This window comes from Astatotilapia calliptera, chromosome 16, assembly GCF_900246225.1.
Source record: "Astatotilapia calliptera chromosome 16, fAstCal1.2, whole genome shotgun sequence".
NCBI lineage: Eukaryota > Metazoa > Chordata > Actinopteri > Cichliformes > Cichlidae > Astatotilapia > Astatotilapia calliptera.
Window position 1 is genome coordinate 9,688,311 of NC_039317.1, and position 14,103 is coordinate 9,702,413.

At 41.2% G+C, this 14,103-nt stretch overlaps 1 protein-coding gene and 1 long non-coding RNA gene across 5 annotated transcripts; one reads left to right on the forward strand and one right to left on the reverse strand.

Annotated features, from left to right (window-relative positions):
• The first annotated feature begins 371 nt into the window (after positions 1-371).
• LOC113007358 (CD209 antigen-like protein C) lies at positions 372-4,654 on the forward strand. Its single transcript, XM_026143809.1, has 6 exons — positions 372-592; positions 698-799; positions 980-1,126; positions 1,768-1,952; positions 2,808-2,911; positions 3,230-4,654. Exons 1-6 carry the CDS (start codon positions 523-525, stop codon positions 3,378-3,380), a joined length of 759 nt encoding a protein of 252 aa, XP_025999594.1. The 5' UTR covers positions 372-522; the 3' UTR covers positions 3,381-4,654.
• Positions 4,655-9,443: 4,789 nt separating this feature from the next.
• Positions 9,444-12,348, reverse strand: LOC113007985 (uncharacterized). Of its 4 annotated transcripts, none has more exons than XR_003269972.1 (7): positions 12,274-12,348; positions 10,881-11,553; positions 10,723-10,793; positions 10,046-10,643; positions 9,875-9,952; positions 9,612-9,680; positions 9,444-9,515 (listed from the first exon to the last, which is right to left on the reverse strand). It is a non-coding gene; the product is annotated as an uncharacterized LOC113007985 (long non-coding RNA). The 4 variants fall into 4 exon arrangements; XR_003269974.1 differs by having other exon boundaries at positions 10,046-10,114; positions 10,587-10,793; XR_003269973.1 differs by having other exon boundaries at positions 10,046-10,114; positions 10,572-10,793.
• Positions 12,349-14,103: the final 1,755 nt, after the last annotated feature.

Genomic DNA, 14,103 nt, shown 5'->3' on the forward strand with positions numbered 1-14,103 from the left:
AACGGCTTCTTGCCATTTTTGTGTTTCTTTTTATCGCTGTGTGACTGATTTCAATTGAAAGCCTGCGTGCGCTAGTACTTCTTGCCATGAGTTCCCAGAATCCTTTGCGGTTTACCCCTGAATGACGTCACATTTTCAATCTCTATATAATATGCATGTTAAATTTTATATTTGGGGTGAAATATCAAGTCTTTTCAAGTAAACCGGTTCAAGTCCAATTCAAGTCCCAGGTCATTGGTGTAAAAGTCCAAGTCAAGTCACAAGTCTTAGAACATTTTTTCAAGTCAAGTCTAAAGTCATAAAATTAATGACTCGAGTCTGACTCGAGTCCAAGTCATGTGACTCGAGTCCACACCTCTGGATCACAGCTAGTTTCAATGGTTTTGTAACGATATTAATAACATCTGAAACATTTCACTTCCTCTAATGATGAAAAACAAGTGATTGAAATCAGTATTACTTTCACAATTTACATGACCAGTGCGGCAGAGCTGACAGAAACAGTCTGCAGCCTTCGGAACGATGGAGGAGATTTACGCTAATGTGGATTGTGCCAAACTTTCCTACCCAACACATTCAACAAATTACACAGGTAAGAAAGAAGTGGCAGAAAACAAAACGGATGTATTTTATCATTTGTGATGGTCTTTAATCTTTTGTACAGTGCACTGCTTCACTGATCTTTTCTTTTTTTCAGGTCCAAGGAGCTCTAAGAGGGGTTTCAATTTAGTTATTATTCTTTCTCTGGGCCTGCTGAGTTTTTTCCTGCTGATTGGACTCATCATCCTTGGTGTCAGCTGTGAGTCTGGTTCTTCATTTGAAGAGACTCAAAACTCTATCAGCCTATCCTGAAACAACTTTAAAAAAGTTTAAATATTTTGACTTTAATTCACATAATTACAGACACAGTAAGTATGAATGAATGATGGAAGGAAGCAATGTTTTGTGTTTCAGAAGCATCCATCTCAATCTGTTTCAGACTGCAACTCCTTACGTGATTCAGCAGCAGCGTTCTCTGCCATCAGTAACAACCTTTCCTTCGTGACTGAGGAGAGAGACCTGCTCCAGGCAAACCTCACTGAGAAAACCAAGGAACTTGAAAGGCTTCAGATGATGTCTAAACAGAGTAAGTCTTTGTATGTGCTGTTAATATTTAGTTATTGAGTCTCTTTCTCTTCTCCTCTTCCCCTCACCCCCACACGTGGTAGTGGTAGATGGCTTCCTCTCTCTTAGACTTCCAAAAAGAGATTTTTTTTTCCCATGAGGCCATCACACACCCAAGTCTTTGGGTGACAATTTCCCAGGCCTCATGTGCAAACCTTTTGGTTTGGGGGTTGTCGCAACAAAAGAAAATGACCACATTCCTGTCGCAGGTTGGTGCTGCCTGCAAAGGAGTTTCTGAAAATGGTCCTTCGAGCACCCCATCAAGGGACTCCAAGACAGTTGAGGACTCTGAGCTGCTGCTTGGTTCATAAGCTTCACCAGTAGCAAGGATCCATTCCCCAGCCTTAAGGTCAAAGTCTACTTTAAAGCTTGGGAAAACCTCAAGCTACAGGTTCTGACTGTCTCTGCCAGAGACTGATTATAACCCGTGCTGTGTATTTGCAGGAAGTATTTGTAAACCTCCTGCAAATGCTCAGACTCCTTCCCTACCAGAGAAGTGATGTTCCAGGTATCTAAAACAAGCAGTTTATAACGACGACCAACATTTTGTTGTGTTGTTGTGTGTTGAGTGACACAAATTTTGGTTACTTTCATTATTAGTATGAGTAAATTGGTGCTGTATTTTGTGCTCAATCTTTCTTTCAGAGAAAACGTGTCCTTCAAGATGGAGCATGTTCAGCTGCAGCTGTTATCTCCTCTCTGAAAGGTCTGGTTCCTGGGATGAAGGTAGAAAGGACTGCAGAAACAAAGGAGCAGATCTAGTGGTGATAGAGAGCCCTGAAGAACAGGTAAAATGTCTGTGTGCATGTGGGTGTTTTTTCTTTCATATTTATAAATGTGTGTCAGTCTATGCAGAAAGTAGACCCAAATTAAAATTAAATAAATAAATACATTTTTTACGCTGAATGTAAAGGTCCAAGATACAAAAATGTAAAATATGAAGCAAATTTAAAACCAAACCAAAACAAACAGACAGCACACAGGGGAGAAAGCGAGACAGGATCATATATTCTTCAGGGCAAACTAAGGAAGTTGAAATCAAAAGGGAATGAGACACAGCTGAACAACATCAAGACAATCACCAGACAAGAATTAAAAGTAATAAGAAGACACAAGGGACACCAACTAATGAGGTCAAAATACCAACAGAACTAAGCTGAAGGCAAACAAGAAAACTCACACGCATAACATAGAGGTGTACACCGAGTAATCTGAAATATTTAGAATCTTTGTTTGCTGGAATCCCATGATATGTCCATGTGGATATATCAGCAGATTATAACAATTATATGGACTACTATCTGTGTGATTATTTAGATTTCAAAATAACTACGTAGAAAACTGCTGCTTTGAAGATTACTTCCTGCTAAAATAAGTTTAATGTAATGTGGAGCAACAGAGTTAGAATTTGTGAACATTTCATGATGGCAACAGCCTGCCCTTGGGAGGGGAAAGCAAATAAAAATGCAGCCTAGCAATGATGTATAAGTTGTAATAACACCATTGTAAATGATATATTAAAAGCTTAAGTTGTATCAAGTGAAATCTTTGATCATTTTCTATGTGCTCAGATAAAACTGAAAAACCCCACCCACATACTGAACTATATTGTCATTTAAATAGAATTTCTTATTGTTGAATAGAACTACCTCATTACACTCACTCAGAACCCAGCCTGGATTGGTTTAAATGACAAAGAAGAAGAAGGAAAGTGGAAATGGATAGACGGAACTCCTCTGACTCTAAAGTAAGTCTTCACTCATGCAGCATATTTTCTGCACATGTAGAAATGACCTCATTAACGGACTTAAGATATCACTGAATAATAATAATAAAAATAATTTTAAAGATTGAGTTGTGGCATTTTTGTATGGCATATTATCACCTAAACATTTTACTCAACACCAGTAGAAACTAAACAAGTAACAAAAATAGACACTACTTTTGGCACTTCCCTGATCTAAAAGGTGTTTTTCTTCCGGGCTTTTGTGCTTGTATACATTTTTCTAATCTAATTCATTTCTTTTCTCAGCAATACTAAATGTGTTGTTTACGGACCTTCCAGATATTGGGAAAGTAATCAACCTGATAATGGTGCTGGAGACACACGGTGGGGTGAAGAGGACTGTGCTCATATCAGAACTCCTGCTAACACTTTGTGGAATGATCGTTCATGTGGAGCTTCTCTGCATTGGGTCTGTGAAAAAATGTCATAAGAAACACGAAGATATGTGTACATATTTTGCAAATTGAGCAACCATTGTTGTTTGTTTTTTTGTGTTTTTGTTTTGTTTTTACATTTTTAGAGTTATTCTACTGAGGATAGGTATCCAGCTTATAGAAATCCAATCAAATCTAAGCTAAATCCACTATGGCTAAAGTTGGTTTATTGTCTGTAGATCCTTTTTTTATGAATAACATTTATCAACTTGTAGTGCTGGTTCAATGGTTAGGCTTAACAAGAGCTTCATTTGCAGAGGGCTGTTGTGTTAAATTTCATTCAACGTTTTTTTATATTAATTTAGTTAATTATTTGTGTTTCAGCACGGTCAGTGGAAATTTAGAACTTTTTACACAAATACTTTTGGAGAGTTTTAATTATAGTTTAAAAACATGGCTGAAAGGTTCTCAGGTATGCAGTTATTAAGCACAATAATGAATGTGTCACCTCCAGTTGCAATTCTACTGCATTAATTAAATGTTTATTATATTCTGGTTGGAAGCTGGTTGGTTTGATTTTCAGTGGGTTTTTTTGTTTTGTTTTTTTGTATACAATAAATGTGTTTGACATTATCCCTGCCAAATGAATAACAGAAATAAATAATAAATAAATAGTTAAATGAATAAATTAAATTCCCTTCTGATGCAGAAAAGGACATGGTCCTGCCAGCCTTATTTTAACTGTTTTATTCATATAATAATCTCATTTATTTTATTTTATTAAAATAACTACATGCATTTTTGAAAAGCATTTTGACTGAAATACAGTTATGACTGCAGGAAACTGGTTCCATAACCCATGCTGTGCATTTCTAGTATCTTTTGATCTCCCCCAACAGCTGGGGGTCCTTCCCGATTAGAGGGACCCCAAGCTATTTAAAGAAAAACCCTAACCCTAACTAACAGTCACAACAATCTTTAGCAGACAATATATTCCCGCTAAGTAGAAAAAAAAAATCACATCACCGAAAAAGTATGTGATTACTTTTTAAAGATGTTTTAAATTTAAACAGGAACACCACTTGTGTTACCACGATGAGAAGTAAAACTGGAGAAAGATGTTGTTACAGCTCCGAGGTAGCTTTGGGCCATCAGACGCACACACTGGAAAACCAGCACCTGGACTTCATGCAGGAGAGACGGCCTCAGTGATGGACTCTTTCATCCTCTACTTTACCTCTAATCTCTTTCTTCTTTAACACACAATTAAAATCACTCCAAAAGAGTGTAAACTTACTGAGGAAGTCTCTAACTTGTACACATTTGTACTTTTACTTGTTTTATGAGTTATTTTTAAGAAGAGTAAAGTTATTCACATAAAGTTTTTATTCTTCTGTATTTATTCTTTTGTATCATGTACCACAGTCATACTGAACTATACAGACCTGGTGAATTGGAGAAAACAAAGATCACACACACACACGCACATATATATATCATTCAGCTTCAGCAGTATTTCTATTCATCTTATGAATTCCAGTCTAATGTCAATTCACTGAGTTCAGTTTTGGTCTTAAACTCCAGAGAATACCACCTGGTTCAACAATCTTTTTATCTGATTATTGGCAAAATGTTTTCTTCTGAAAGAAGAAAACATTTTGTGTCCTTGTCAGAAATCAGATCAATTTCAGCCTCAGGCAAAATTGAGCCCAAAGAAACAACAACAAAGTTTAGTTCCTCTGGATTTATGGCCAAAAATATTTATCACGATATATATTTGAAAATTTGCGGTAACGATATAACTGACGATATAATTGATGCGAGACAAAATACAACTCCACAACATTACTAGCGCAAAAAGACAACCTTCTATTTATTTTCACTTAAGCAAGAAGCTGGTTTTTATGTACATTAAAGCTTTATAAAAATGTAACAGTGCAAATGCAAATTCCTTGCTGAGAGTTTAACCAAAAGGCATTTCCAGTAGAAATGGGCTGACATATCCTGAGCATAACTATGTATAATATCCACTGAAGTTAAAAAGAGGTGCTTTGCAACATTAAACTGCAGTGTGCAGTACGTATTTTTCGGACCATAAGGTGCACAGGATTATAAGGCACATTAAGCAAAACAAAGCAGTCAGATAAATCAAACTTTATTAAACTCATTCTTCTTGCTTCCTCCACTTCTGTACCATTGATTCATTAATGTTGAATTCTCTGGCAGCTGCTCTATTCCCATGTTGTTGCAGTATATTAATGACTAACCTCGTATTGTGGATGGATTATCTCAGTTGTTCTCCTGACTGAAGTGTGGTCCGTTTACAGCATCCTGCCATGCAATTGCATTTGTCTCTAACCATGAGGAACCTTCACGTTAACTTTTATAAGTGGAAAAGTGTTAGTGTTCGTCCTCCAGCTTCACTGTTTATGTTATGCTAACATAGCTGTGTCGCTAGCGATCACGTAGCACATCATTATATACCAGCTAGCCCAACTTCAGTAACCCTACAAACGTCACTGCTGTTTAGTTTCCTGTCTTCATTTATGTTGGAAGTGATAGCAGAGCTGTACGTTTGATTTTTTTCAGAAATCTCTCAGTCAGAACATGCAATATCATGCTTAGGTAACTAGCGAAACTAGCGAGCTAACTTCCGCTAGCTTCCTGCTAACTTCTAACTCCGTTAAATATAATAAATTTTGTTTTCATGGATGCCTGGAAGTTAAACTTCATAGTTACACCTGGTAAAGCAGCAATGCTGATCGTTTTATTAAAGATGAAAGAATTTAGACAGTTTTTAACTCTCAGTGATGCTGCAGTGTTGTTTGACCTGAAGTATACAGAGTTTAGGACCCAGATTACTCCCAGATTTAAGAGCATCTTAGTCCGACAAATACGACAATAACGACGGCCGCTTGCATGTTCTGCAAAAAAATGTGCTTTGTTGTGTATCTGACGGACAAACACCAAACCAGTTCCACATCACTGAAGTTGCACCATTTTTACAAACCAATTCTGGTTTATCTGTTTCACTCAACAATCGGCCATGTGCGTATGAAAAAAAAGGCACGTGTTTTACTCATATTCTATCGCGATATTTCATTTTCCTATCGTTGCCTAACATTATACCGGTATTACCGTGAACGGTATAATATGGCCCAGCCCTAGTTGAGAAGTTTAGCCAAGTGCTTCACATACAGGGGATATGTGCACCTTGGATGTGGGATGCAGCAGGCTGTTGGGATCTGTAGCCGAGCGATGGACCATGTCTGCATAATCTTGATCCACAAGCTTCAGGTTGTCCTTCTTCCCATGGTACTTTTCCAACAGATCATCTATTGCCTCTTTCATGGGTCGTGTCCAGCGTGTGTGGTCCAGCACAAAAACCTGTCCACCTGTCTTTATAGGTCCAGTGCGAGCACTCCTTGGTGAGGCCCGCATCGGCAGAGGTAGAGCTTCAGAGATTTCTGGGAAACAATAGTAATAGTTACTCATATATCATGCAATGAACTAATAATAATAACGTATATATTAATAATAATAATACTAGTAATTACAGTTTGACAATACCATTATGTTAACTTACCCATGACTGTTGTAGGTTGCTGGGTGTCTTCTGATGCTAACTCCTGCTTTAAAAGTGCACCAGAGAAAGGGTGGGTGACAGGTGGTGCTGGTGCAGGGGATGCCACACCTAGCGGTGCCAGGCTGGAGGAGGGTCCCGCTGCTGGAACCTGAAGTTGGGCAGCCACAGGTTTTGGAACAGAGGATGGGGGCTAAAGGGCAGCCGATTCATCTTTTCTCAGGGTTTTGTGTTTGTCCCAGTTCAGAGGGACTGGACGGCAGCCTGGCTCTCTGTGTTCAAGCCCAAATCGCTCTCCAGTGTCTCTGTCAGAGAGGTGAAGTGCAGGGCACTTCTCCTGACCAGTCACTCTTCTGGAGGCTGCATTCAACTCCACCACTAGAGCTGACTCAAAAACAGAAGGGAGACTGACACCTGGCTGCTCAAGGTCCACCAGTCTTTGGTAGTTCCATTGTGCCACCCCTGTCATGCCCTGGGCCTGGAATAGTTCAGTGGATACATGAGTCCTGGTAATCCACTGGGCCTGGTGGAAATGATAACCCTCCTGCTGTGAAGTGCCTCGGACAGGAATCCAGGGTCACTGAGGCAGCCACGCAGAATGTGCACTCTTTGAATGTGCCACACCTTCAGCATGGATGGCTTGAAGAGTGGGACGTTGTTGGGGTCTGTGGCCAGGTGAAAATGGTTCAGGACCTTTTCCACTCTGTTCAGCAGCTCAGTGGGTTGTGGTATTTGGATCCTGCAGTGCTCCCGTATGTGTTGCTTTGTGGGATTAGCAGGATGGATGCCACAGAACTTATAAGCTTCCTGGAGCCTCTTCCGGTCCGCCTGATCAACCACTGAGAATGCAGCAGAGAGAAGCTGGCAGAAAGTGCTGAACAGAGGATGATGCTCAGAGGTGCACTCCCGCGAAAATCACCTCAGGCAGTGGAACAGGTCCAGTTTTACAATAACGTTCTCATTTTAGTGGGTTTGAGAGGCACAGCTGTTTGCCACTGGTCCAGATGTGGCCGCAGCAACAACAGCAGAAGTAGTTTTCCAGGCATCCCACGATAGATTTTCCACCCTATCATGTGATTTCCTGAGGTCAGATGGCCCAGGATGTGAGTGGGTGTTAAGGCGTCTGGGAAGGGATCTCAAAACTGGATTATAGATGGCATACAGTTGGTGCCGTAAACCACCGCCTCTGTTCAAAGATGGTCACTCACAGTGGACGTAAATGGCTTCCTGGGCCATCTGACCTCAGGAAATCACATGATAGGGTGGGGCCAGGTTTCACAATGAGCTCCCCCGAAACCCTGGCTGATTGTGACCCACACCCGCTTTCACACCTGGGCTCATGTGATTAGGTAGAGGATCATCAGGGGGTCCTTTGTCCCTCTTTGGGGGGAAACTCCCACTGGGTTTAAATCTGGGACTCTCCACCATTTGACCTTAGAACTGAAGAAGCTTCTCGGATGAGAGGTGAAACATCTTCAAGCAACTCAAAGAAGTCCAGACGCTTTTCTTTCCGAGCTCCTTAGATATGGCTGGATGTTGACATCGGAATTCATTGAGCAGGCAGTCAGTCAGGTAATGGCTGGACACAGAGACGCCACACCAGGCATGTGGGTCTTCATAAGACCTGAACTCCTGTGGCTTATTTTCCTTCCTCAGGAACTGCCCAATGGTCCTCTGTCCACGTGCTCCTGCCTCAGAATCTCAGACCAAATCTGTGGCATGGAGGTACGCCAGGTGAGCTTGCTCGTACTTGAGGTGCATGAGTTCATTTATTTGGTTTGCCATGTCTGCTGGAGATTTGCCAGTCCTCCTGAGCTCATTCATAACAGTCTTGCAGATGGCCTTTTTGTATGTAAGTAAAGCAGGGAGAATATTGGTAAACCTTTTGGGCAGTTTCTCCAGCCATCGTGGATTGTCAGCAAACCAGTTCCTCTGACAAGCCCTGCAGCAGAGTCGTGAGGACAGGATGTAATACTCACCACTGGTGCAAACAATTACTCGTGGCCTGCCCACACCAGCAGAGACCACTTGTGAACGAAAGCAACCATGGAGACATGGCAAGATATAATTGTTTCTTAACCTGACCATGATAGCACTCTCAGGTTTCCAAATAAAGAAGGGGTGGAGCTGGAAGAAATTTGGCAATGGTAGGTCAGCCACTGTATCTATGATCTCAGGCTGTGGAGGGAGACGCCAGAGTGAAATCGCGTTCCCTGTGTGACGCACTGGTCGAGACCCAGGCCACAGTCCAACGTCCTGAAGCTCAGTCTTCATCCACAGCTTCTGGTGCGGAGAACAATTCCAGCTCCTGAGGTCATACTCATAACCAGCCACTGGGCAGGGATAGCTCAGTAGGTAGAGTGATGTCCCCATGATCGGAAGGTCGGGGGTTCGACTCCACTGAACGGCTACCCTGAGGTACCCCTGAGCAAGGTACCGTCCCTACACACTGCTCCCCGGGCGCTGCACTGGTGGCTGCCCACTGCTTCACTGGGTGAATGGGTTAAATGCAGAGGAACTATTTCCCTATGGGGACTAACACGCACACTTTACTTTACACTTTACTTTTACTTTACTGGAACTGGAACAGCTGGCTGAGCTGAAGGAGCTGGGATTGAAACATAAATATTTGACAAAACAGTGTTACTCTTATATTGTTGCTGTTGGAATACACAGAAAAAAAAGACATGCTGTATACGCTCACCATCTTCGCTGCTGTCTTCAAAAGTCAGCACTTTGCGCACAGATGTGGAAGCAGCATCTGTACTCGGTCCTGAAACAAATTAATGCAGTCATTCTGTAATTCATTTGTGCAAATTATGAGCAAGATGACAAAATGTAACGTGAGCGTGAATAATATGCTATCATTAATGATCTATGCTTTAAGCAGATGTTTAACTGAACATCAACTATAAATGAAAATAGAGAGGGACCAGGATTTGACTCAGGCCTTTCTGTTTGACTGACCTGTGGTCTCCTTTAGTAGAAATGCCAGCTCCTGTGGGAGGGGCACAGGTGACTTCCTCTTCACACCTGAGGCTGCACCTACAGGTATAGTAATAGAAAAAACTTTTTTTTACTCTAGACACAATAAAAAGAACATTTAATTATGTGAAAAACATTATAGTTGTTTTGTACCATCGGCTGATGAGGCCTAAAGTTCAGCAGTTGTACTGGACGGTGGTATGGACAGCGCCGCAGATGGAACTACAACAAGAAAACTTGTCAGCAACTTCATAATTTACACTGTATATGAGTGTTGCTGTTAGTAGGAACTCACACATCCATACTCCTGTTTCTCATTGAAAAACAAATGTAATATATTTATATGCAACAGAAATGCCAAACCAAATCATTTTAACCTCTTCACATCAAAGCAGGAGGAGCGGTATAAGTCAGTGAACAACATGCATTCAGGTGTTAGTAACTACTGCTACTTAATTTGTTTTTAACACATTCATAGAGAACAAGAACACATACTCTTTGTGGTTGGTATCAATTCATAGTCCTTTGGACAGTTAGCATAATGCCAGCATACAACCATACTATTAGAGGAACATGGCCAGAACACACAAAACAAGAACAAGACAATATATAAAAGTTCAAGTTCAGGCTCAGTTTGCAGAGCAATTCATGGAAAACTATTGTACTCCAGTTCTGAAACCTTTCATTTGAAAACCTGTGTTTGCTCCTGAAGATCCTCTGGGTGTGGACCCTGCTGCTGCTGGCACAGTGACTAGTTATGCAGAGACAGAGGACAGAGGCATATGAGACAGAAACAGACTTCTGACATTTAGTAATAACGCAGTACTTACAGCTCTGCATTTGTAGTTTTACAGGTGAGATGCTCAGCATTGCGTCCTCCAGGTCTTTATCCTCATCCATCCTTATGATGCAGGCAACAATTAGATAAATATATACTGAACTTATGTCACATCAACAACATTATTAAAATATTCTTAAAACAACTTACCCAGGGGTTTAGTTGGAGCATTTGTGGAAGCAGATGCATAAGCTGCTTCTTCCGCAGGTACTGCTGCAGCTTATGCATCTGTGCCTTGACTGCAGCTCTTCCTCATGATAAAGTCTGCATAGCTGTCACCTCTGCCGTCCCAAATCTCCTTCCAGGTGCTCTTGGCTCGTGAGCCAACGCCAACCAGCTGATCATCCTCAGAGGCTTCTGCAGCAACACTCACTCTGCTGGCCTCGTAGTTCAGAAGAGTCTTTATCTCTGCAAAGCTGAGGGCATACTGTACAAATGAATGCAAGCTCTCCTTGCTATGCCCTTCTTCCACAGAGGTCCCTGCAGCCTCTTGCTTCTGGAGATCTTTGATCAGGCACATGGTGTATCCGACATCATTCCCCAGAAGCCACCAGAAAGATTTCCCTTTATACTTTCCAAACTGCAGGATGTACTGTCCCTGCACTTCCTTCATGTCAGACGCATCCCCTCCTCTCTGATAGACGACAGTCAGAGCATTCTGACGTACAACGTCCTCCCTCACAGGTGCAGACTTGTGCTGACGTTTGGGGTCATTTTTAATCCGTCGAGCTTCTTTTGACAGGTCCTGGAGAAGGTATCCAAGTGGCCCCTTGCGGAACACCACAGAGATTTCCCCTGGATATGGCGCAACTTTCTTGTGCATCTTAACATGCAGTGAAAAAATAAACAATTATATTAAACAAAATTGATTCCAAACAGAAACAAAGACATTTCAGGTTATAATCTTGCTGCACATTGTGGCTGGGTTTAGACAAGCAGGATGCAGGAGAACAATAAAGAGACAAAATCTGAATAAACATTTGCGATATAAGTGTTTTTTCTCCAGGCATTACAAACTGTTCTGTCTGTAAATAAAAACCTTTCATGGTTTAATGCAAAATTTGTGCCAACTGCTTAGTAGTCATGGCACATAAGAACTGCAGGCAGATTATTGACATACCTATTTAAGCTATCGTGTTTATTCGTACACTAGAGGGCATTGCTCATGTTAGTGAGATATCAAGACTATCGTATAGATAACATTACTGACCATTACAACATGAATGCAATACCAATTTAAAAAAATGCAGGTTAAGTCATTTAGCATTAATTATACCACATTATTGTAATGTCAGTGTCACAGCAGTCAGAAACCTACCAAGTTTATTCAACAGTAAAACACGTGAATGGAACACGCGATTTATTTAAGGAGCAGGTTCATTCATTTTTTACCGTGCCACTTTACAACACCGGATAAACTCCCACTGTCTTTAACCGAGCGATGGATGCTTCGTAAATGCAATCGCAACACGTCTATTACCTGTAATATACACCTGTAAATGTATTCTGTTGGTTTACTCTTATTGCAAACGACGTTTCTTACCTTTGATCAATGAACGAGGATCGTTGAGATGTGTTGCAAGCGGTGAGTTACTTGTTTTGTCTCCCGGAATTTAAAAGTGGAGATTTTTAAAAATTGCAGCATCTCAAACTCGCAACAGCGCCGGAAGACCGTAGTGGCCAAAAATAGATTACATCCGTAGTTGTTTAGCACTACTATAGAGAATGAATGGGAAACGGTTTAGGGCCGTTTAGGTAAACAATCCCAAGCTCCCGCGCGGGTCATCTGCTAGTTCAGCCAGTGATAGTCAGCCTTATCTCAGAAACATGTGTCTCTTTTACCTTAAACTGCAAGGACAGCTGCTAACTGCTTATACAGACTACTTGGATTTGAAGGGGAAAAGGTCTTCTGGACTGCATGACCACAGTTGGTGTCAGCAAAAGCAAGACGTTCCTTCAGACTGATGCAAGGCTTAAGAGGATACGGGGACCGCAGAGTGGCTGCTCAGATGATGTGAAAGAGGTGGTCCTGCTTCTGTTCAGCTACTTTGAAGAGGAGGAGGAGTTCATGCTTTTCCATGTAGAAGATACATGTCTGGCAGATGAGGTGCAACTGGAGCAAGTGTCTCTGACACCCACTATTATTGTCTTTGGTAAGTCTGTTTTATAGCTCTCTCTCTCTCTTTTTATTGCACTGTTTATAGAATGTCATGTACTGCAGTGCTTATTAATATAACTTGTTAAATAATTTGTTCACAGGACAGTCCTGCTATTCCTTAAGAAGATACATGCTGAGTCTTGATCGGAACCTCATCAGCACAAACATATCCTCATTTATTTCTGCATTGTGCATCATGTTCGGGAGCTACTACAATTTTAACATCCATTATCTGAGTTGGCTTCCACTCTGGAAGTTCTTCAAAGGTGAGCAAATATGTCTTTCTTATTTCTCAGACCTGAGACTCTTGCGTTACAACAATTGTGGTTGAGAGTCTGGGATCTGAATCTGGGTACAAGCCTGGCTAAGACTCGGGGCCAGACCAAGACTCAGCTGACGTCTGACTACCTATAACCTTTGGGCTGGATTTTTAAAATGCTAAAGTGTGATTTATCACTGCAAAAGACACATGTTGTGAAGGGTGCCAATACTTTTGACCATGCAGTGTTCACTTCCCAAAGCATTTTGGTTATATTTTGTCTTGAATTTGGGGAAACCAACTGTTGTTGCAGTTTGGCCATGACTGTGTATGTGTACTTATATGGTTGTAACTATTTTTTAACTGACCAATTAAAATGCTTAATATGCTCCTATATGATTTTATTCTACAGTTGTTTCTTCTCCATAAACCCAGAAAAAGGAACCAAAAAAGAGAACAAAAACTTGAAGCATCTTTCCAACAAGAACCCTCGAGTCCTCACCCTGATTCAGGATCTCTCCGACCACGAGTGGCGTTAAGCCTGAATATTGACTCACTTCATGGACTGGTAGCTTTTACATTGTTACAATCTGTACTTTGTACTGTCCACAATGTGTACTTTGAAACTTTTTCTGGTCAAGAGTCCGCCACCTGCTTTTTTCATGAAGATGTCCTTGCTTTGAAGGAATGTTCCACAGTTTTTTGTTTGTTTGTTTGTTTTTCTATAGTTCTGTTACTGCAGTGTTCATAGGTTTGTTTCCCCACAGGTGGTTTCCTGATGTTTTGGTACGGTAACTACACATGTGTTTTCTATGACCAGGGCCATGGTTGTGGTGACAGCAGAGTGCGTGTTGCGCGGGATGGTGATTACAGTAATTTTCGCACAATATGTCATTTTTGTTTTAACAGGTTGCTATGTAACTTTTTCTGGTAGAGGGTCTGCCACATGCTTGTTT

Coding starts and splice junctions, on each gene's coding strand:
- LOC113007358 (XM_026143809.1), top strand. CDS start 523: ATGGAGGAGATTTACGCTAATGTGGATTGTGCCAAACTTTCCTACCCA. Junction 800..979: donor CATCATCCTTGGTGTCAGCT/GTGAGTCTGGTT, acceptor AATCTGTTTCAG/ACTGCAACTCCTTACGTGAT. Junction 1,953..2,807: donor TAGAGAGCCCTGAAGAACAG/GTAAAATGTCTG, acceptor ATTGTTGAATAG/AACTACCTCATTACACTCAC.